The 15,732-nt window shown below is 48.2% G+C and overlaps 1 protein-coding gene across 3 annotated transcripts; it reads right to left on the bottom strand.

Moving 5' to 3' along the window:
• Positions 1 to 728: 728 nt before the first annotated feature.
• Positions 729 to 14,277, bottom strand: DRC7 (dynein regulatory complex subunit 7). Of its 3 annotated transcripts, none has more exons than XM_017824209.1 (17): positions 14,194 to 14,277; positions 13,331 to 13,475; positions 12,810 to 12,984; positions 11,847 to 11,972; positions 10,485 to 10,679; positions 10,072 to 10,212; positions 9,528 to 9,749; positions 8,708 to 8,809; positions 7,809 to 7,878; positions 7,174 to 7,302; positions 6,213 to 6,341; positions 5,366 to 5,592; positions 4,267 to 4,482; positions 3,047 to 3,157; positions 1,854 to 1,955; positions 1,024 to 1,157; positions 729 to 887 (listed from the first exon to the last, which is right to left on the bottom strand). In XM_017824209.1, the coding sequence occupies exons 2-17, from the start codon at positions 13,462 to 13,464 to the stop codon at positions 806 to 808; spliced, it is 2,295 nt and encodes a 764-aa protein (XP_017679698.1). In that variant the 5' UTR covers positions 13,465 to 13,475; positions 14,194 to 14,277; the 3' UTR covers positions 729 to 805. The 3 variants fall into 3 exon arrangements, with proteins under 3 accessions (XP_017679698.1, XP_017679700.1, XP_017679699.1); XM_017824211.1 differs by lacking the exon at positions 14,194 to 14,277 and adding an exon at positions 14,166 to 14,187; XM_017824210.1 differs by lacking the exon at positions 14,194 to 14,277 and adding an exon at positions 14,025 to 14,095.
• Positions 14,278 to 15,732: the final 1,455 nt, after the last annotated feature.

The following is a 15,732-nucleotide window of genomic DNA, read 5'->3' as shown; positions in this document are numbered from 1 at the left end:
CTCCTTGATCATGGCCCAAGAACGCTGGCAGAATTCTCAAGGGTCACCCCCTCCAAGCTCGGGGTGCATCCCGACAAGGAGGAAATCGGGCAGAAATGCCAGGAGGCCTCCGTGGATGGATAAGGAGCTGCTGAGCAACCTCAGAGCTAAAAAAGAAGCTTTCAGGAAGTGGAGAGGAGGACAGGTGGCCTGGGAGGAATACAGGGAAATCCCATGGCAAGGGGGGTTGGGACTAGATGATCCATTCCAACCCCTTAACATTCTATGGTTTTATAATATGCATTTGCTGATGTTTTGGCAGCTGCTCTGTCCCTAATGACTGTAAAAATATTTTTAAATTAATTTATTCTGGTGCCTTTTCTGGTATTGAATTAACAAGGATGAGTTCATAACCACAGTGCTATGTGTGGGTTTTGTCACTGGAGACTCTAAATGAGATCAAAGAAATTTTATGTTTGTGGTGAACTCACCAGTTCAAAATCTTGGCTTGTGCAAAACTAAATTATGATTTTGTTAAAATATTATTATGTTGGAAAAGAACCGGTATTCCCAAATAATCCTGCTCCTGATGTCAGCAGCTATGGATCAGGTTTGGGGAAGAAAAGCCCTGAGAGACAGTGTCAGACTTGAGTCTCAAACATGATGGGATTTCATGTGGAGGGAATTGATGTACCTGCAGATGGGCCTTAGAACAGAAGAGGGAAAAGAAAAAGACACAATGGTGCAAGTTCATTAAAATCTCCTGATGAATCTGATGATTATGAGATTACTGCAGGCAGCTACAGAGAAGGAAGGAAGGGAGAAGTCAGTCATGCCCAGCCAGGCGGGGGTTCCTGAGCAGCGCCTCTTGAAGAGAATGGGATTTCTGTTGTGCCAGCTGCTTTTCCCTGTAACAACAAGGGGGATATCAGAGGAAAACTGCAGTGGGAATCAACCATTTTGCAGAATAGCTTCAGTGCCGAGTTCCCAGGGGGCTGCCTTGCAGACCTTCCCTGGGCACTGCTCAGGCATCATTCCCAATACCTGCTGGGCCTCTGCTTGAGTCTGGGCATACTGGCGCTGGTTGCAGCGTGATGGGCACGGAATTCATCCTCCTCCCAGCTCTTGTTCTCCAAAACAAGAGAGCTCTGGGAGCTCCTCTGCCGCTTTTCCAGTGCCTGTGAGGGAACAAGCAACCAAAAGTCAGGGAAATAGAGAGGGAAGTGAGGAGCAAAGGCACACAAAAGCATAACTCAAAGTCCAGGGAGCGGAGATGAAAGAAACTACAAACTGGAGCTGATTTATTTTCAGGAAGTGGCAAAAAGTTTGAGATGAGGTCTCATGAGAACAAGAAAACAAGAGGAGTCAAAACACGTGGAACAGCAAGAGGCAGCAAACCCCCAATGTGTTGCCTCCCTAGAGTCAAGAAGCCCTGGAGAACCAAACTGGATCTGGTTGAGATAAGGACTAAGTTTCACTGTGGAGCTATTTTGTTCTTTGATCTCACATGTTAAAGACAAAAAAAAATAAATTATATATATATATATACAGGCATGGCTCTCTTAAAATACTCCCCCCATAATCCCTATTATCAACTAGTGCTTCTTAATTATCTTCTTTATTAACTAAACAAAATAAACCAGTAATCTTTCTCAGTGATGCGAGTTTTTCCAGAAAGTCAGAAGGTGACCACAGCATAACCATGTTATATTTCCCTGGGAAGTCAACTGAAGCTGTGCTGACTTACACCATGCTGGGATTTGTCCCAATATATTTTAATGATACTAAAAGCCCTTCAGAGGTAATTCCTCAGAGGGAAAAAGCTTACTCTGGATTCCTTTGGGTACATGTATGAAATGCTGGCATGAACCTACCATGGCTTCGTGCTGACGTTCTCTCCTTGCAGCGTTATACATTGAAACTGTCAATTTGATATTGGCTTCTTCATCCTCACGAACCTTCAAGACATTTAGCACCTTCCAAGAAATCAGAAGAAAGACCCCTTAGCTTTCCCACAAAATGACTGTACTTTTACATGCTTGACCTGCTACCAGAGCAGATGCTGCATACAAGACTTGTACAATAAGGGTAAATACATATCTGTACAAATATTTTCATATCCTGTGGGTAGATCAAGCTGATAGTAGTCTTAATTTTAGATTGTTACACCATATGAAATTCTTGAACCCCGTTATTGATAATAATTGATAAGAAAGCTTTCCTGGAGTCACAGTCTTGGCACTACTTTTGAAAGTGCACCAAAAGCTTTGGCTTATACTTTGTCTTATACAGGATATGCAGCACAAGCCGTGTGAATATTTTGTCTGTTGATACATCCAGACTGAGAAATTTGCAAGGTAGTTCATGAGGTCACAGTGAACTACCTGCAAATTTCTGGGGAAAAATAGGACTTTTGCAATGTTTTTCTTAATTATTACTAATCATTTGGGCTAATGTAATTGAACATTCTCTCTGTAGCTCCTTCAGGGGTTTCTCTTCCCCACGAAAACGTTAAAAACCAATCCAATAGCTGTGGCTCCATCTGCTAGAATGGCTGTATTTATTAGGAAGTAATTAGAAAGAACATGGATTTGTTACACCAGTCACAGTGTGATTAGCAGTACAAGCAATGCATTTTATGAAGTATTTTCCTGCAGTTGCTCACACAAGTCACTTCAATAGTTTGGATAGGACTTCCTGGAAATGCCTAGCAACTAGATACAGCATTGCATGCAATATCCTTTCATTTTGGTCTTATTCCCAGGCAAATGGCAGATATATTTCCAGATGCTCCAATTCATATATTGCCATTTGCTTCCTGAAACTCTCTTCCTCACAGGGAATGAAGAGTAAGAGCAGGAGCTGTGACTCTCCATAAATATATTAAAGCTACATCTTCACCAAACAATGGCTGGGGAGCAAGCATGATCATTCAGCATGGAGACCAACTTTGTGACACCAGAGTCTTATTTTTACCACAGTTTATGCTGAGGATGCTTTGGCAACCAGTCAGCTGAAACTGTTTGCATGCCTGATCAACTCTGACAGTGTTGCACCTCCCTCTTACCTCTGCTTCAGATTCCCGGACTTGGTGCTTCAGCTCCTTCTGTTCCTTTCTCAGGTCCCACAGCAACTTGTACAGATGGAGCACGTTCTTTTGTTTCTCAGAGGACCATGGCTGGAAGCAGATAAGTCAGTGTAAAATAGTAGCACTGTCTGGATCCATGGCATCAGGTACTCTGCTGAGAGAAACTGGCACAATCCTGCCATAGTCAACAAGGTGACTGATTCCCAGCATTGAAGCATCGAACCCATGGTCAGCGTGGGTTTATTAGACTTAATTTTGATTGGGAGTCCATCAGTAATGTGAGACAGATGGCACGTCTTGCACTTTGCTAATGCTGCTGGTGTATGGTTGGAACAGGTTTTGCAGGGTTAGAGATGGAGCGATGGGACCCCAGCAATTGTTTTCTGTGTATTCTCCCCAGTGGGAAATAGAAATTAAAACAGCCTGCATAACATTAAAAAAATCCTGTATTTGCAACCTCTCTTTGGTTTCCTTAAGTGTAATTGTGCAGCATCACTGCAGAATTTACTGGCAGACTTCTGCCCCTGGTTACAGACTCACATCAGTGATGTTAGTGGAGTGACTGACCCCTGGCCCCTCATGAGATAACTTGGCTTACTGGCAGCACTTCAGTCTTTTTGGAATATCTTTTATTTAAAGCTATCTATCTACCTATCTATCTATCTATCAGCAATGTGTTAAGCCTCAGCATCTTGCTCTGTGTCTGCAGGGTAAACACTGGAGATTTAAGGAATGATGGGGCCCAAGAAATCCATGGCAAAGACAGAGCTAGAACACAGAGTGTCTGTCTCTGCTGCTCTGCTCTATCTCTTCTTGAAGAGGGAACAGCAGAGGAAATTTCAGCTGCCCTGCCCTGAATCCACAGAACTGAGCCCAACAGCTGCTGAACCTGCATCTTGGAAGATCCCAGGGGCTGTGGGATCTGCCTGATGACCAAGTCTGGGAAGATGACCTCAGGCATGGCTAGAGGAAGCCTGTCACACCACACTACGTCCTGCATGCCCAGTCACTCCCAGCATGGCAGGGCAACTCCAGGGCTGTCCATGTTGTGGACAGGGGCTGGGAGGGAGGTGTGCAGGTGGAGCAGAGGGGCAGCATGGAATATGTCATACTTGTAGTTCTTCCACTGACATTTCACCTTCCCTTTGTGTCCTGTGATCTAAAACGATTTCAAAATAAATGTAGTTTTTTCTTCATACCTGGTATTTGACACACGTGTCTCGGGTCAGGAAGATTTCCTCTCCTTTCCTATCCCTCTGTATTGCTCTGAGGAAAGCCACCTTCGAGGCAATGGTGTCATGATCCTCGAGGTGATATATCAGCTGGATGCTGTCATCTTCGATCATAAAGATACGTTCCTCTACATCTTCGTCAGCAGGCTTTTCTGGATTTCTGTGGAAACGCTCCTTGATTTGCTAATGGAGGGTGAAAAAAGATATGGAAGCAGCTTAGACAACACAAAACTGGCAAGATTTACAGAATTCAGTAAAAACCCAAGGTAAAAATTGTGCTTTTCTGCCTGGACTACGATGGCATCTCTTGGCCAGTGGTGCTACTGTTCTTGCCTATGTCTGAAAAAACCCAACCACAAAGCTGTTCAAGGCAATACAGAAGTCTCCTATTTGTGGAGCTGAGTATGATTTCCAAGCTCTAAGTTAGCTTGGGATGCATCCCTGCCTGAGGCAACTGCAGGGAACAAGGTATTTTGGTGCACAGCAAAGTTTCCCACATTTCCCAACACAGGAAAGGAAATAGTAGTATGTTGGGTGCTGATCCAAAGACAGGCCACTGCATAGCTCTGTCTTGGTAGCTGAAGTATCTGAGTCATACATACTGACAGATGTCAGATTTCCTCCTCCTTCTGTTCTGTGAATCAGACCTGACAAGAGGAAGAGGTAAATTACCTGCTGGTAACAAATCAGAGTGATGGGACACTTCATCAGGAACCTAAAATGGTATTAGCTTGGGCTCAGCACACAAAATCATTTTACTGGTTTTGAATCTTGTGAAAGTTTTGTTCCAAAGTCATAGTCAAGCTTTTTTTCCTTCCTCTGACACACACTTTCCAAGCCATAGTTTCCTAGTTTCATTCTAGCAGCTCGTGACAACTGGTCACACTGTAGCTCTCTGTCAGACAAGCAACTGTGAGACACAGCAGCTGGACAAGCCTTGGACGTCTCATCTGGAGCTCTGCCTCGGCCGTGCCCACTGAGAATGAACCAAAGCCCCAGGCTGTATGTTTTGCACAGTATAAATATCACAGTGACACATATTTTTCTGTTCCTGCCTTGGCCGTACCACTATAGGCCGGAGGTGAACGTCAGGTCTGGTGCCAGCCATGTCCATTCCGTTCTCCCTTTCGCCAAACTCCACGTGCCGGATGTGCAGGAAGTCATCCCGCCCCACGAAGTACTCGGTCATCTCAGTAGCGCTTTCAACACGTTTCCGGAGGTCATCAGCTCGTGCCTTATGGTAAAACTCCATCGTGTGTCCAGTCTCTGGTTCCAGCGACGTGTAGGTGTGAGCTGAGGACGTGTCAGATACATTTTCAGAGTTAGCACACCAGCCGGTAAATCAAATTCATGTAAGAGTGTAAGAAGGGAATGTTACCTCCTCACTGCTGTGTATCAATATGCCATGGCCTAAGGACTGCAGGACAGTTTTTCAGGGCCACTGCCTCCCTTATACAGTAAGGCAGTAGTGAGGGGAGCCTGGACTCTGCTCTTCCCAAACCAGGAATGGACACAGCCACTTTGGGTGAAATGCTGCTTTAGCAAAAGATTTGATGCAGGACTTTCCCCCAGCTGCACAACACCCAGAGACCAAACACAACCCTGAGAAAGTTTCTACTTCTATCACCTCTACTGGTAAAAGTACATTGTATCACCCCTATGATAGCTATGTATTTTTCTAATATATAAAAGCACATAGCTGGGGGAGCACTGCCCAGGACTGGAAGCAACAACCCAGTTCTCTACTCTCTACTGGAGAACATATTATTTATCTAGGCAATTTAATCCACAAATTCCCTGGTGATCCCCACACCCCCTGGCTCCTCTCTTCAACTTTGGGCTTCTGCCACTGCTAGAAGGGATTCATGTAAAGTCCCATGAGCTGCACTGACTGCTCAGATGAGCTGGAATACCTTTAAGAAGGAGGGGATGTCCTGGTTTGAAATAGTCTGTGGTCAGCTGTGTTTGTTTATTCGTTTCTCTCATATCCAACATGTCTTCTCGATTTTTGAACCACTCTGTCACCTCCACTACTTCAGTACCTGGCAGGAGACAAGCCATTTTGCAACCTTAGCTCACCCTGTGGGACATGGTAAAATTCATTGAAGGAGCTCTCAGTGCAAGCACCCTGGGCTCCTGATGCAGCCACAGTGGACATAGTATGGTCACTGGAACTGGCCCTCTGCACAGGGGTATTCTGTAGATTAATCCTAATCTACATTTGAATTATACCTTAAAGAGGGTTTATTCCTCTCCATCAACCAGAACTAAATGAATCAGCTCAGGGGTAGAACTTGCCATGGCAGATGGCTATGGTTAGCAAGAGAAATTCCATCCCAAATATTTAATAATAGTGTCAGGAGCAAAAGGAAATGAGACTGGAGTTATCCAAGAGGGCTGAGGGCAGGACACTGTATGTCCACCCAGGAATCTGCATGGTTTCTTGGACCAGTGCTGAAGAATAATGCTTTCAAGCACAGAGATATCCTCAGGCTGTAGCTGCCCTTTTCTATGGCTCTTGTTGACACCAATGGGGATATTGATACTATTGGATCAAATCAAACCAGCCTTCCAATTTCTGAAGACTGAAAATCCAAGCAGCTGACCTGTGACACTGAACAGCTTCACTGGGGTGTAAAACAAATTCAAACTCTCACAGAAACCTTTAGCAATGCTGGAAAGTTCTGGGGCTTGACCGACAGTGAGCGTGATGAAAAGTTTGAGGATATGGTAGATAAGTCCCCCACAAATGCGAAAGGAGGATGAGAAAGCACAAGAGAGACTGACAGAAAAGGGGCCACCTCCCCCTTTCCATCAGCAAGCCCAAGGCTGTGTTTGCTCAATGCATTGGGTGTGTTCACTCATCCCTCTTACAGTCCAAGTCTGCGTAGACGGTGAGTCGTTCCACCAGCCCATCTTCATTCACGTATGGGGCCCATTTCTCCAGTTTTGCTTGCTTGTACAGGATCACCTTCTTCCCTTGGGAATACTGGTTCTCAAATTCTGCAGTGTGCAAGAGAGATGTCAGAAAAATGGACTCCCTTCTACTCAGCCCAAGAAAAAAGAATTTAAGAGGAGAAAACCATGGTCTAAGGGACACCGGGTATTTATTGATTGCCTTCTGCTGCCAGCAAGGCTGTTCAGACCCTGTCTGTTGTGCTTTAATGTTATAATGGTATAATAATTCTTTTCTCTCCCAAAGCAGGTATTTGATAATGCAGGGGCAGTCCCTTGTGCATAGGGGGAACAGAAGGACCATCCCAGCCAAAATTCCCAGCTGGCAGGAAAACACAGTGCGTGTGTGTGTCTGTGGGGGGGTTCCCAGGTGAGACAGTGCAGCATTGAGGGCAGGCATTCAAACCAATAGCTGTTGTTGCCTTCATCTACTGCACTTCACTGCTACACCTTGACTATTCTGAAGGGAGAACTCTCAAGTGAGATAAACCAATGTGGCAAATCCACTGAAAGTTTAGCTGGGGGGCAAGAAAAGGCACAGGAAGAATACATACCTCTGCAAGACACATTAATTCGGGCTACCCACGATAGTGGCATCTCGAAACTCATGTCAGAGTTTTCCTTCTGAAACAGAAGCAGAGATTTGTGGGTTTGGCAGCTTCTCTTAGTGTGCCAGGAGGCATTTTGGCTCTAGAGAGTGCAGCACAGTGATCAGAGCTCAGCATGTGAGAGGCAGGGGAACACAGTGGCAGTTATAAGAGCGCATCTCTACTCAACCATAATTTGATTATCTTTTCCTGGCTAATGCTCATGCTGGACATGGGATGAATGTGACAGTTGCCATAATGACCAGTTTATTTTATTAAGACCATGAAGGATGCTTTGCTCCCCAGTTATGAGCACAAGCTGAGAAGAGTAGATAGCAGGAGGGAATTGTTACTGGCATTCCTCTGTCCTGCTGCGCGGGTGCAATGCCTGCTTTATCATGCTGTCTTCTCCCAGCAGGACAACATACCATTTTTTGCTTCCAGTACACAACACTTTTTGGTATATTAGAGGACATAGATTATTTCTGTATTTGGTTGGCAGCTCCACCTCGCAGCCAGGAGGGCAGGGTGCTGACCAACACAGAAAGTGTGCATAAAAATTTCAGTCTGGATTTTTCCTTTTTTTTTTTTTTTTTAATTACTTCACCCCAAAGGTCCATGCACTGGAGACATACAGAGCTCCCCAGCCACTTAGGACACCAGAAGTACCACTGCTTCAGAAAACATCAGAAACTCAGAACTCTTCAAGGCTGAGAAGCAATCTGAAGTGCCTACCCAAACCTGGCCAGAGTAGCAGTGATCTGACCTGGAGAGGGCAGCAGGCAGACAGACATACAGGGGCCTATGGACACACTGACTGGATACAGCATCCCCACTGCTGAGAGAGCCACCTTTGGGTCACTCACCATGTCACCCACGTCTCTCTCAGATGACTCTGTGAGCAGCTTGTTGCTCTCTGGAAGCATAATTTCCCAGCGGATGGCGTCACTCAAGTCAAAGCTGAGATCCTAGGCCATACAGAGAAAAACTCTTTTAACTCCAGGGCAGTCTCAAGGGCCTGACACTAAACTGAACACTGCATTGGTATGTCTGTGGTGCTCTGGACCTGGCTAAGTGTCAGAGAGTTTAAGGATTTCAGAGACCTAAATCTCAATGAGGTGAGCTCCTCAGACTCTTGGCTGGCTGGTGGGACCCCAAAGACTGTCCCTGCACCTGGAGGCTCCACACCCCTTTCCTCCTTGTGCTTCTGCCACAGATGAGAGCAAGTTGCTGGAAATGCTTCTGTCTCCTTCCTAGGGCCATGCTTGGCCCAGAGGGCAAGTTGCTCTGACTCAGACTCTCATCTCCCAGACTTTGTGTCAGCTGGGGAGTAGCTGAGGTGTGGGAAGAGCCTCAACAAGATCTTTGCTGCCTTGTGCCATGCCCGAGAGGCTCGAAACACCCTCTGCCTCAAAAACGCTTATTTGAGAGAATGAGTGTCTAGCCAGCCTTAAAAGCTGAAATTCTAGCACTGTAAGGGTTTAATAGGTGTGATCTATATTTGTTAGCTCAGAGTCTGGGACGTCCTGGAGTAGTTCCAGAGTCTATGTAATCAGAGCAACATGACCAGAGCCAATACAAGGAATGGTTAAATGGAAACTAGACCACTACTGATCTTGGACTTCCCCAGGACTCATGTCAGCCCAACTGTCCCTTTCATGCCCAAGGTGCCAAAGGGCTCCTTACCTTGCAGCCCTTCCGGCAGTCCTGCATGTTCACCCAGTAGTTCCTGTGGTTCCAGATGCTCTCAATCCCAAGGAAGCACTCATCCGTGGTGTTGTGGTTGTTTCCCGTGAATGGATTGATGAAGAAGGTCTCAGGAACCTTCCTCTTCCCAGACAGAACCAAAACCCAGGCATGCACCCGTAAGCCACGCAAAGGGTCTCGCTTGGGCTTGTCCTGTGCCTCCTGTAGCACAGAGGACAGAGCAATAATTATTGCCATTTTATTGCCAACTTAGTCCAACCCAATGGCCATCTTATCTTTTCCTCTGCTCACTTTTAAAGAACTCCAGGCCCTTAATGCTCTTCATAAGAGTGAGGTAGTACATACCCAGCACATATTCCTGTGCCAGCACACACTGTGCTCCCAGAGGCCAAGTGCTCATGGCCACGATCAGGGTTGTGTCATACTTCATGGAGGAGGGTGGTGAGCTCCTCTCTTTGGCCTTTGACCAATGTCTCAGCTCTTCCTCCCAGAGCTTACAGTGAGGTGGACCTTGCTAACTTACCGTGACCACTTCCTCTTCTTCTTCCTTCTTTTGAACATCTTCAACTTCTTCCTTCTTCTTGGCCTTCTGCTGAAGTTCAAACTTGCTCTGTGGCTCTGAAAGGATCTTAACTCTATATTTTCTGGACTTCTTCACCGGTACCTGACAGAGACCAGGAGAAGAGAGAAAATGTATGGCTCTCAGGTACCTCCCAGTTCCCAAAACTTGGCAGTTTGCAGTACTGCAACTGGAGAGCCTCCTAAGGAGCTGTGGAAAATCACTCAAAAGATTCCTTGGTGAGGTCCCCGGCACAGACTGAAAGCCAGTGTGGACCTGAAGCTGTTCCCCCCTGTCTCAGCTCAGGAGCTCACTGGCCATGAACGGGCTGAGCATGCATGCTGGGCTCCTCCCTGCCTGCTCACTGCAGGTCTCACCTCCTGTGGCTTCTTGAGCAGCGGGCACAGATCCTGAGTCTGGTCCAGGGCGCATATCTCCTGGGTGGCGTACCCGTGCACGCAGTAGGCATCATAGCCGGCCCCAATCAGCAGGGAGCACAGCAGCACAGTGAAGTCAAAGCAGTTCCCCCGCTGGTATTTCAGGATGGTGGTTGGGGAATAGAGTGAACTGGGCTTGAAAGAGAGAGATCCATGTTCACGGTGCTTGTCTTGTGGAGCTGAAACATGCACCAGGCAGAGAGCAGGGGAGAGAGGGCATTGCCCACATCGCTGGGCTCTGCACCCCTAGGAAATATGTATATAACATTCCTATATGAGCCACAGACTCTAAAAGTCCCCTCCAAAGTGATCTGGGGAAATTCTGACCCCAAATCTGGTGACAAATTTAACCACAGGTAGAAATGAGCAAGGCAAGCTCATCTAACTGCTGAAAACCTAATGCTAAATGCAACTCTGGAATGATGCTTCCCTCCATCTCCAGCTGCTCTGTCTGCAGCATTTTCAAGGGAAAAAAACCTATAAGCTAAATTATATTTCAAAGGAGGAACTTCTGGCCCTCACCAGTGAGCAAGCAAAGGGATCAGTATGTACATACTGCATGCAGAGAGGTTCTACATAGTCTACTCTCACCCATATCTCAGGCATCACCCTAGGTGACCAAGGCAGTCTCCATCTGCTAAACAGAGATACCTTCTCTGTGGTCACAAAGTGCCAGAGTTCCTCTTGAGACTCTGGGACTCTTGGGACACACTTGGCCAGCACGTGGCCAGTGTAGATTGTTTGGGTCACTCTGTTGTCCTTGCTAGCAAGGAGTGTGTTCCTTTTGTCATGGCTAATTCACAACGGCCAAGAACTTGCCCTAGCTCTGGCATCATCTTTTGCTAACCTGGAAATCTCTTTTCAGCCATCCCAAAATATCACCAAGATTAGGAATAGAAATGTCTGAAGCCCCTAAGAAGGGGTCACTGAGGTCAAGCATCATCCCATAGGCTTTACATGCTCCTCTGTTCCAAGATGTCCTGCTCTCCAGAGGGGAAACTTGTCAGCCATTGCCACCCACAGTGGACCAGCTGGTCATCTGGGCTGGCTGAAAGCAGGGGCAGGCTTGGTCTTGTGGAAATGGTGCTTAATTACTTGAAAGGTAATTAAGTAATTAACTCCCACTGGGATTGTGGGTCCAACAGAGTGCACAGGGACTGGGAAAATCAGGGGGTTGCCTAAATAATGAGGGAATGATGGAAGGGTCAAATCCCAGCCCCTGGGGCTTCCCACTGTGTTCTGCTGAGAGGCCCTTCTGTCACCTCTCTTATGTTTCTGAAGGGACTGCAGCCCCTTTCTTACCGGTGTGATAGGACACTTGAGGGGCTCCATGGTCAGGTAATTAGAGACAAAGCTGGCACAGCCTGACCAGTGGTACAGCTCTGGATAAGGCAGCAGGGTTGGCCTCAGTGTTGTGCTAACAAACTTCTGTAGGGTAACAAGAGGACTTTGGTTAGCCAGCTGATGCCTGGAAGAGTTTCCTGTCCAAAGCCATCCTCAGCCCACCCCTGGATGTTGCAGCTCTCATTCAGGACCTCCCTAGAGCATATCAACAGCACCAGTATCCCTCATCATCTGCTTCAAGATGGAAATTACATAGGGTTGGAAAGCTGTCTGCTTGACTGTGGCTGAAACTTCAAGCTCATCTCAGACATTTTCAAGCCAGACAAATAGCTACTGCCCTTCCCAGCTTTTACATCCTCCAGCATGTTCTCCCTTGCATGTTAATGATATAACAAATTTTGGGGAAAGCCCGTACAAAGTAGTAATTCCAGATATCTTGGGGAACATCAGGTCCAGAACTAGACAACAGTTGTGCAGCTTGGGCCCAGGGAAAAAAAAACACAGACCACAAACTTCCACATTTACTTCCTTCCCCATAACTTCTGCAAAGTTCAGAGTACGACCTAACTCTGGATCCATATTCCACATCTGTGACTAAGCCTCAACCTTATCTATTTCACGTGTTTCTTTTACTTTCCTTTATGCTTCTACGGTCTTTCCCATTTTCTAAGCACCATGCTGGAGGGCTGTGAGCTGCCTGCAGCCCACATAGCACCACCACCATAAGGTACAATGTGCTTGTGAATTTGGACAGCCAGAGTGTTCCCAGGGTTCTATGTTCCTGCTCGGAAGCTGCGGGTTCAGCAAGAGGGAGGCCAGGAGGGAGGGAGGGCAAGAAGGGCTGCTCTCCTTCCCCAGCATTTGGCACTATGGAAGGCGAGTGCTCCCTGTGCTGTGGCCCAGCCCCACATCACCCCATACCTCCACGCCACACTCGTTGACGGGGTGGAGGAAGAGCGGTTTGCGGTCAGGGCAGACGTGGGTGTACTGCTGGAGGAAATGGTCAGCGATGTGCAGCAGCTTCTTTTCCTGCCGGGAATTTGTCTTGTACGAAGATGGTAAGTGGGACGTGTCAATGGAGCTCCAGTCAAAAGCACTTCCATGGCAGGAGGAGGAAAAGAGACACAGGTAATAAGCCGGGAGAATACAGGCAAGATGACCCGCTATCAAAACATGGCAAGCTGATATATGCATAGAGACTCAAGGGATCTTTAAACAGTGTGAGAGGCTCAGAGGATCTTCACACAGTGGTGAATGGAGGTACAATCAAGTGAGCTGTCTTGTCTTGCACGTGCACACTCTTGGACAAACACACCAGGCATATGTAACTGCTTACTCCACTCCCTGTGTGAGGGGACACCACATCCCATCCACACATGTGCAGTCTCCCCACAGGCCCTAAAAGGGCTCATCCCAGTAAGAACCAGACATAAGTGACTTACGGTACATCGCTTGAGACGCTGTCTTTCTCCTCAGGCACCTTTATGTCCTCGTCCTGGAGGCTGTCACTGGTGTTCAAAGAGTTCGGGTCTTCAGCTGCTTGCTCCACTTCCTCCGTCTCCTCCAGGACCTCCATTCTGCCTGGCACTGCAGAAATACACAGACCAGTGTGAATTCAGGGGTGGGACCCAGCTAGACAGCAACCCAAAAACACTCGCATTGTGGCCGCAGTGGTTTGTTATGTGAGCATGGCTGAAGCAGCCAGAAGTGTGACAATAAAGGGCGAGCACTGAAAGTGAGTTTAGACTGGGCTTGGTCAATAAGTGGCTCCTGTGTTTCCAGACACCCCAAGCGTGGGGGAGACGGCAGAGCAGGCAAAGCCTGGCTCGGTAGGGCACAGCACATCCCCATGTTCAGCCTGTGTCCCCCGTGCCCTCCCTCCTGCCCGGGGTGCTGCTGGCGGGGCAGCAGCTCCATCAACCCGGGCACCGGCCGACGGCCCCTGCGGCCGCCCGGGGGCCTTGGAGCGAGGGGGACGCTCGGCGGAGCCGGCAGCCTCCAAGGGCAGCGGCTGCTCCGTATCGCGGCCCGGCGGCGGCGGGGCTGTTTGTTTGGCGGTGCCCGCGGTCGGGCTGACCCCGAGCGGGGCACACAGCGGGGGGAGGCAGCGCCCGGCCGCCCCCGCCGCCCCCTCACCCCGCGGCTCCCAAGGGCAGCGCTGCCGCGGCCGCCGCCGCCTCCCCGGGCCGCGCCACCATGGCAACGGGGACACGGCGGGGCCTGCGGCTCTGCCCGCCCCGGCATCCCCCCGGCCTCCCCTCGGGGTCCCCGCCAGACCTCCCGCCACCCCCGGCAGGCCACAGACCCAGGTCCCGGGGGCTCCTCGAGTGCCCCCCGCGCTCCGCCCGGGCTGCCCCGGCCCCCGCAGCGCTGCCCGGCGCCTCCCCCGGCCCGGCCGCCCCCGCGCCCACAACGGCTGCCCCGGGGCCGTTGGGAGAAGGGACAACGCGGGGCAGCGATGGGGCACAGGGAGGGGATGGCGGGCAGACCCCGCCCGAGAGCACGGCTGAGCCATCGCCCCTCCGAGACCTGCTCCGAAACTCACGAGTTTGGCTCTCTTGAAATAAAAGTTCTCCCCCCACCTGCCCCGCCATCCTTTTCTCTGTTGCAGAAGCACTCGCCCAAAAGCCGGCACCAAGGGATGGCAGGAGGACTTTTTATTTTTATTTTTATTAATTTTATTAATTTTATTATTTTATTATTTTTATTATTTTATTATTTTATTATTTTTATTATTTTTATTATTTTTATTATTTTTATTCATATTTTTCCTTATTTTTCTTATTTTCCTTTTCCTCTTCATCTTCCTTCTCCTTTTCTTCTCCCTTTTTTCTTTTTTTCTTTTTCCTTTTTTCTTTTTTTTTTTTCTTTCTTTTTAATTGACAGTCCATTAGGCTGTAAGCAGGGTCAGGTGATAAACACTTTTGTTTTCTGTTTTTTTGTTGTGGTTAGGAAAAAATACAGATGGATGGATGGATGGAGGGAGGGAGGGAGGGAGGGATATTCACATTAGCTGCTATGTTATGGTAACTGTAGCAATTAAAGCTCTGAGGAAGCAAAAGTACAGTCAATATATATCAAGAAGCATCATCTTGAGTGATTACTGCTGTTTGCAAATGGTTACTGTTGCCCAAATGGCATGAAGCTGCATTGAGGGGGGCAGGGGGAAGATTAGATTGGATATTAGGAAAAGGTTCTTTATCCAGACAGTAGCACTGGAACAGGATCCCTGGGGAAGTGGTAACAACACCAAGCCTGACAAGAGACCAAAGAGTGTTTGGACAATGCTTTCATGGTGGGATTGTTGGGGCTGTCCTGTGCAGGGCCGGGAATTGGACTCAATGATCCTTGTGGGTCCCTGCCAACTCAGGATGTTCTGTGATTCACACTGAGGTAGGACCAAGCCCTCATCCCTCCATCTCTCACCAGTACTTCCCAGCAGCTCTTAGATGCCAGAAGTCAATAAAAACACAGCTCAAGCAAATGTATGTTGTGGTTGCAAAACTGCCTGTACTCAGTATCCAGAGTTATCTGGCCTTCACATGTGCCACTGTGGTATCTGTTGCTACTGCTGCATCAAAAACAGGTACCACAAAACCAGCTGGATACACCAACCCCGAGATCCCTGGGGGTTTTGCAGATACTCCCTCTGTTTGGAATCCCACTGAGACTGTGAAATGGGTCAGTGTTCACAGGCTCACTGGAAGGGCCATCCATGCCAGAGGATGGACTTTCACAGAGAGTCCTTTCCTCCCTGGCCCTGAAGGATGCTAAGCTGGCTCTTGTGCAATCGCAGTGGCAGCATGTTTGCGTGGGGGAGAGGGATGAGCTGCCAGGAGGCGAT

This window comes from Lepidothrix coronata, unplaced genomic scaffold, assembly GCF_001604755.1.
Source record: "Lepidothrix coronata isolate B3197 unplaced genomic scaffold, Lepidothrix_coronata-1.0 Scaffold110, whole genome shotgun sequence".
Lineage (NCBI taxonomy): Eukaryota > Metazoa > Chordata > Aves > Passeriformes > Pipridae > Lepidothrix > Lepidothrix coronata.
Note: the sequence above shows the minus strand (reverse complement) of the source record. Positions and strands in the feature narration are given on the sequence as shown.

What these genes read in the sequence shown, in the direction of transcription:
- DRC7 (XM_017824209.1), bottom strand. Translation starts at nt 13,464, where the DNA reads ATGGAGGTCCTGGAGGAGACGGAGGAAGTGGAGCAAGCAGCTGAAGAC. An exon ending in AACGTCAGCACGAAGCCATG is followed by an intron (nt 1,158 to 1,853) that starts GTAGGTTCATGC and finishes GTTCCCTCACAG; the next exon opens with GCACTGGAAAAGCGGCAGAG. An exon ending in CTCAAGCAGAGGCCCAGCAG is followed by an intron (nt 888 to 1,023) that starts GTATTGGGAATG and finishes TTGTTGTTACAG; the next exon opens with GGAAAAGCAGCTGGCACAAC.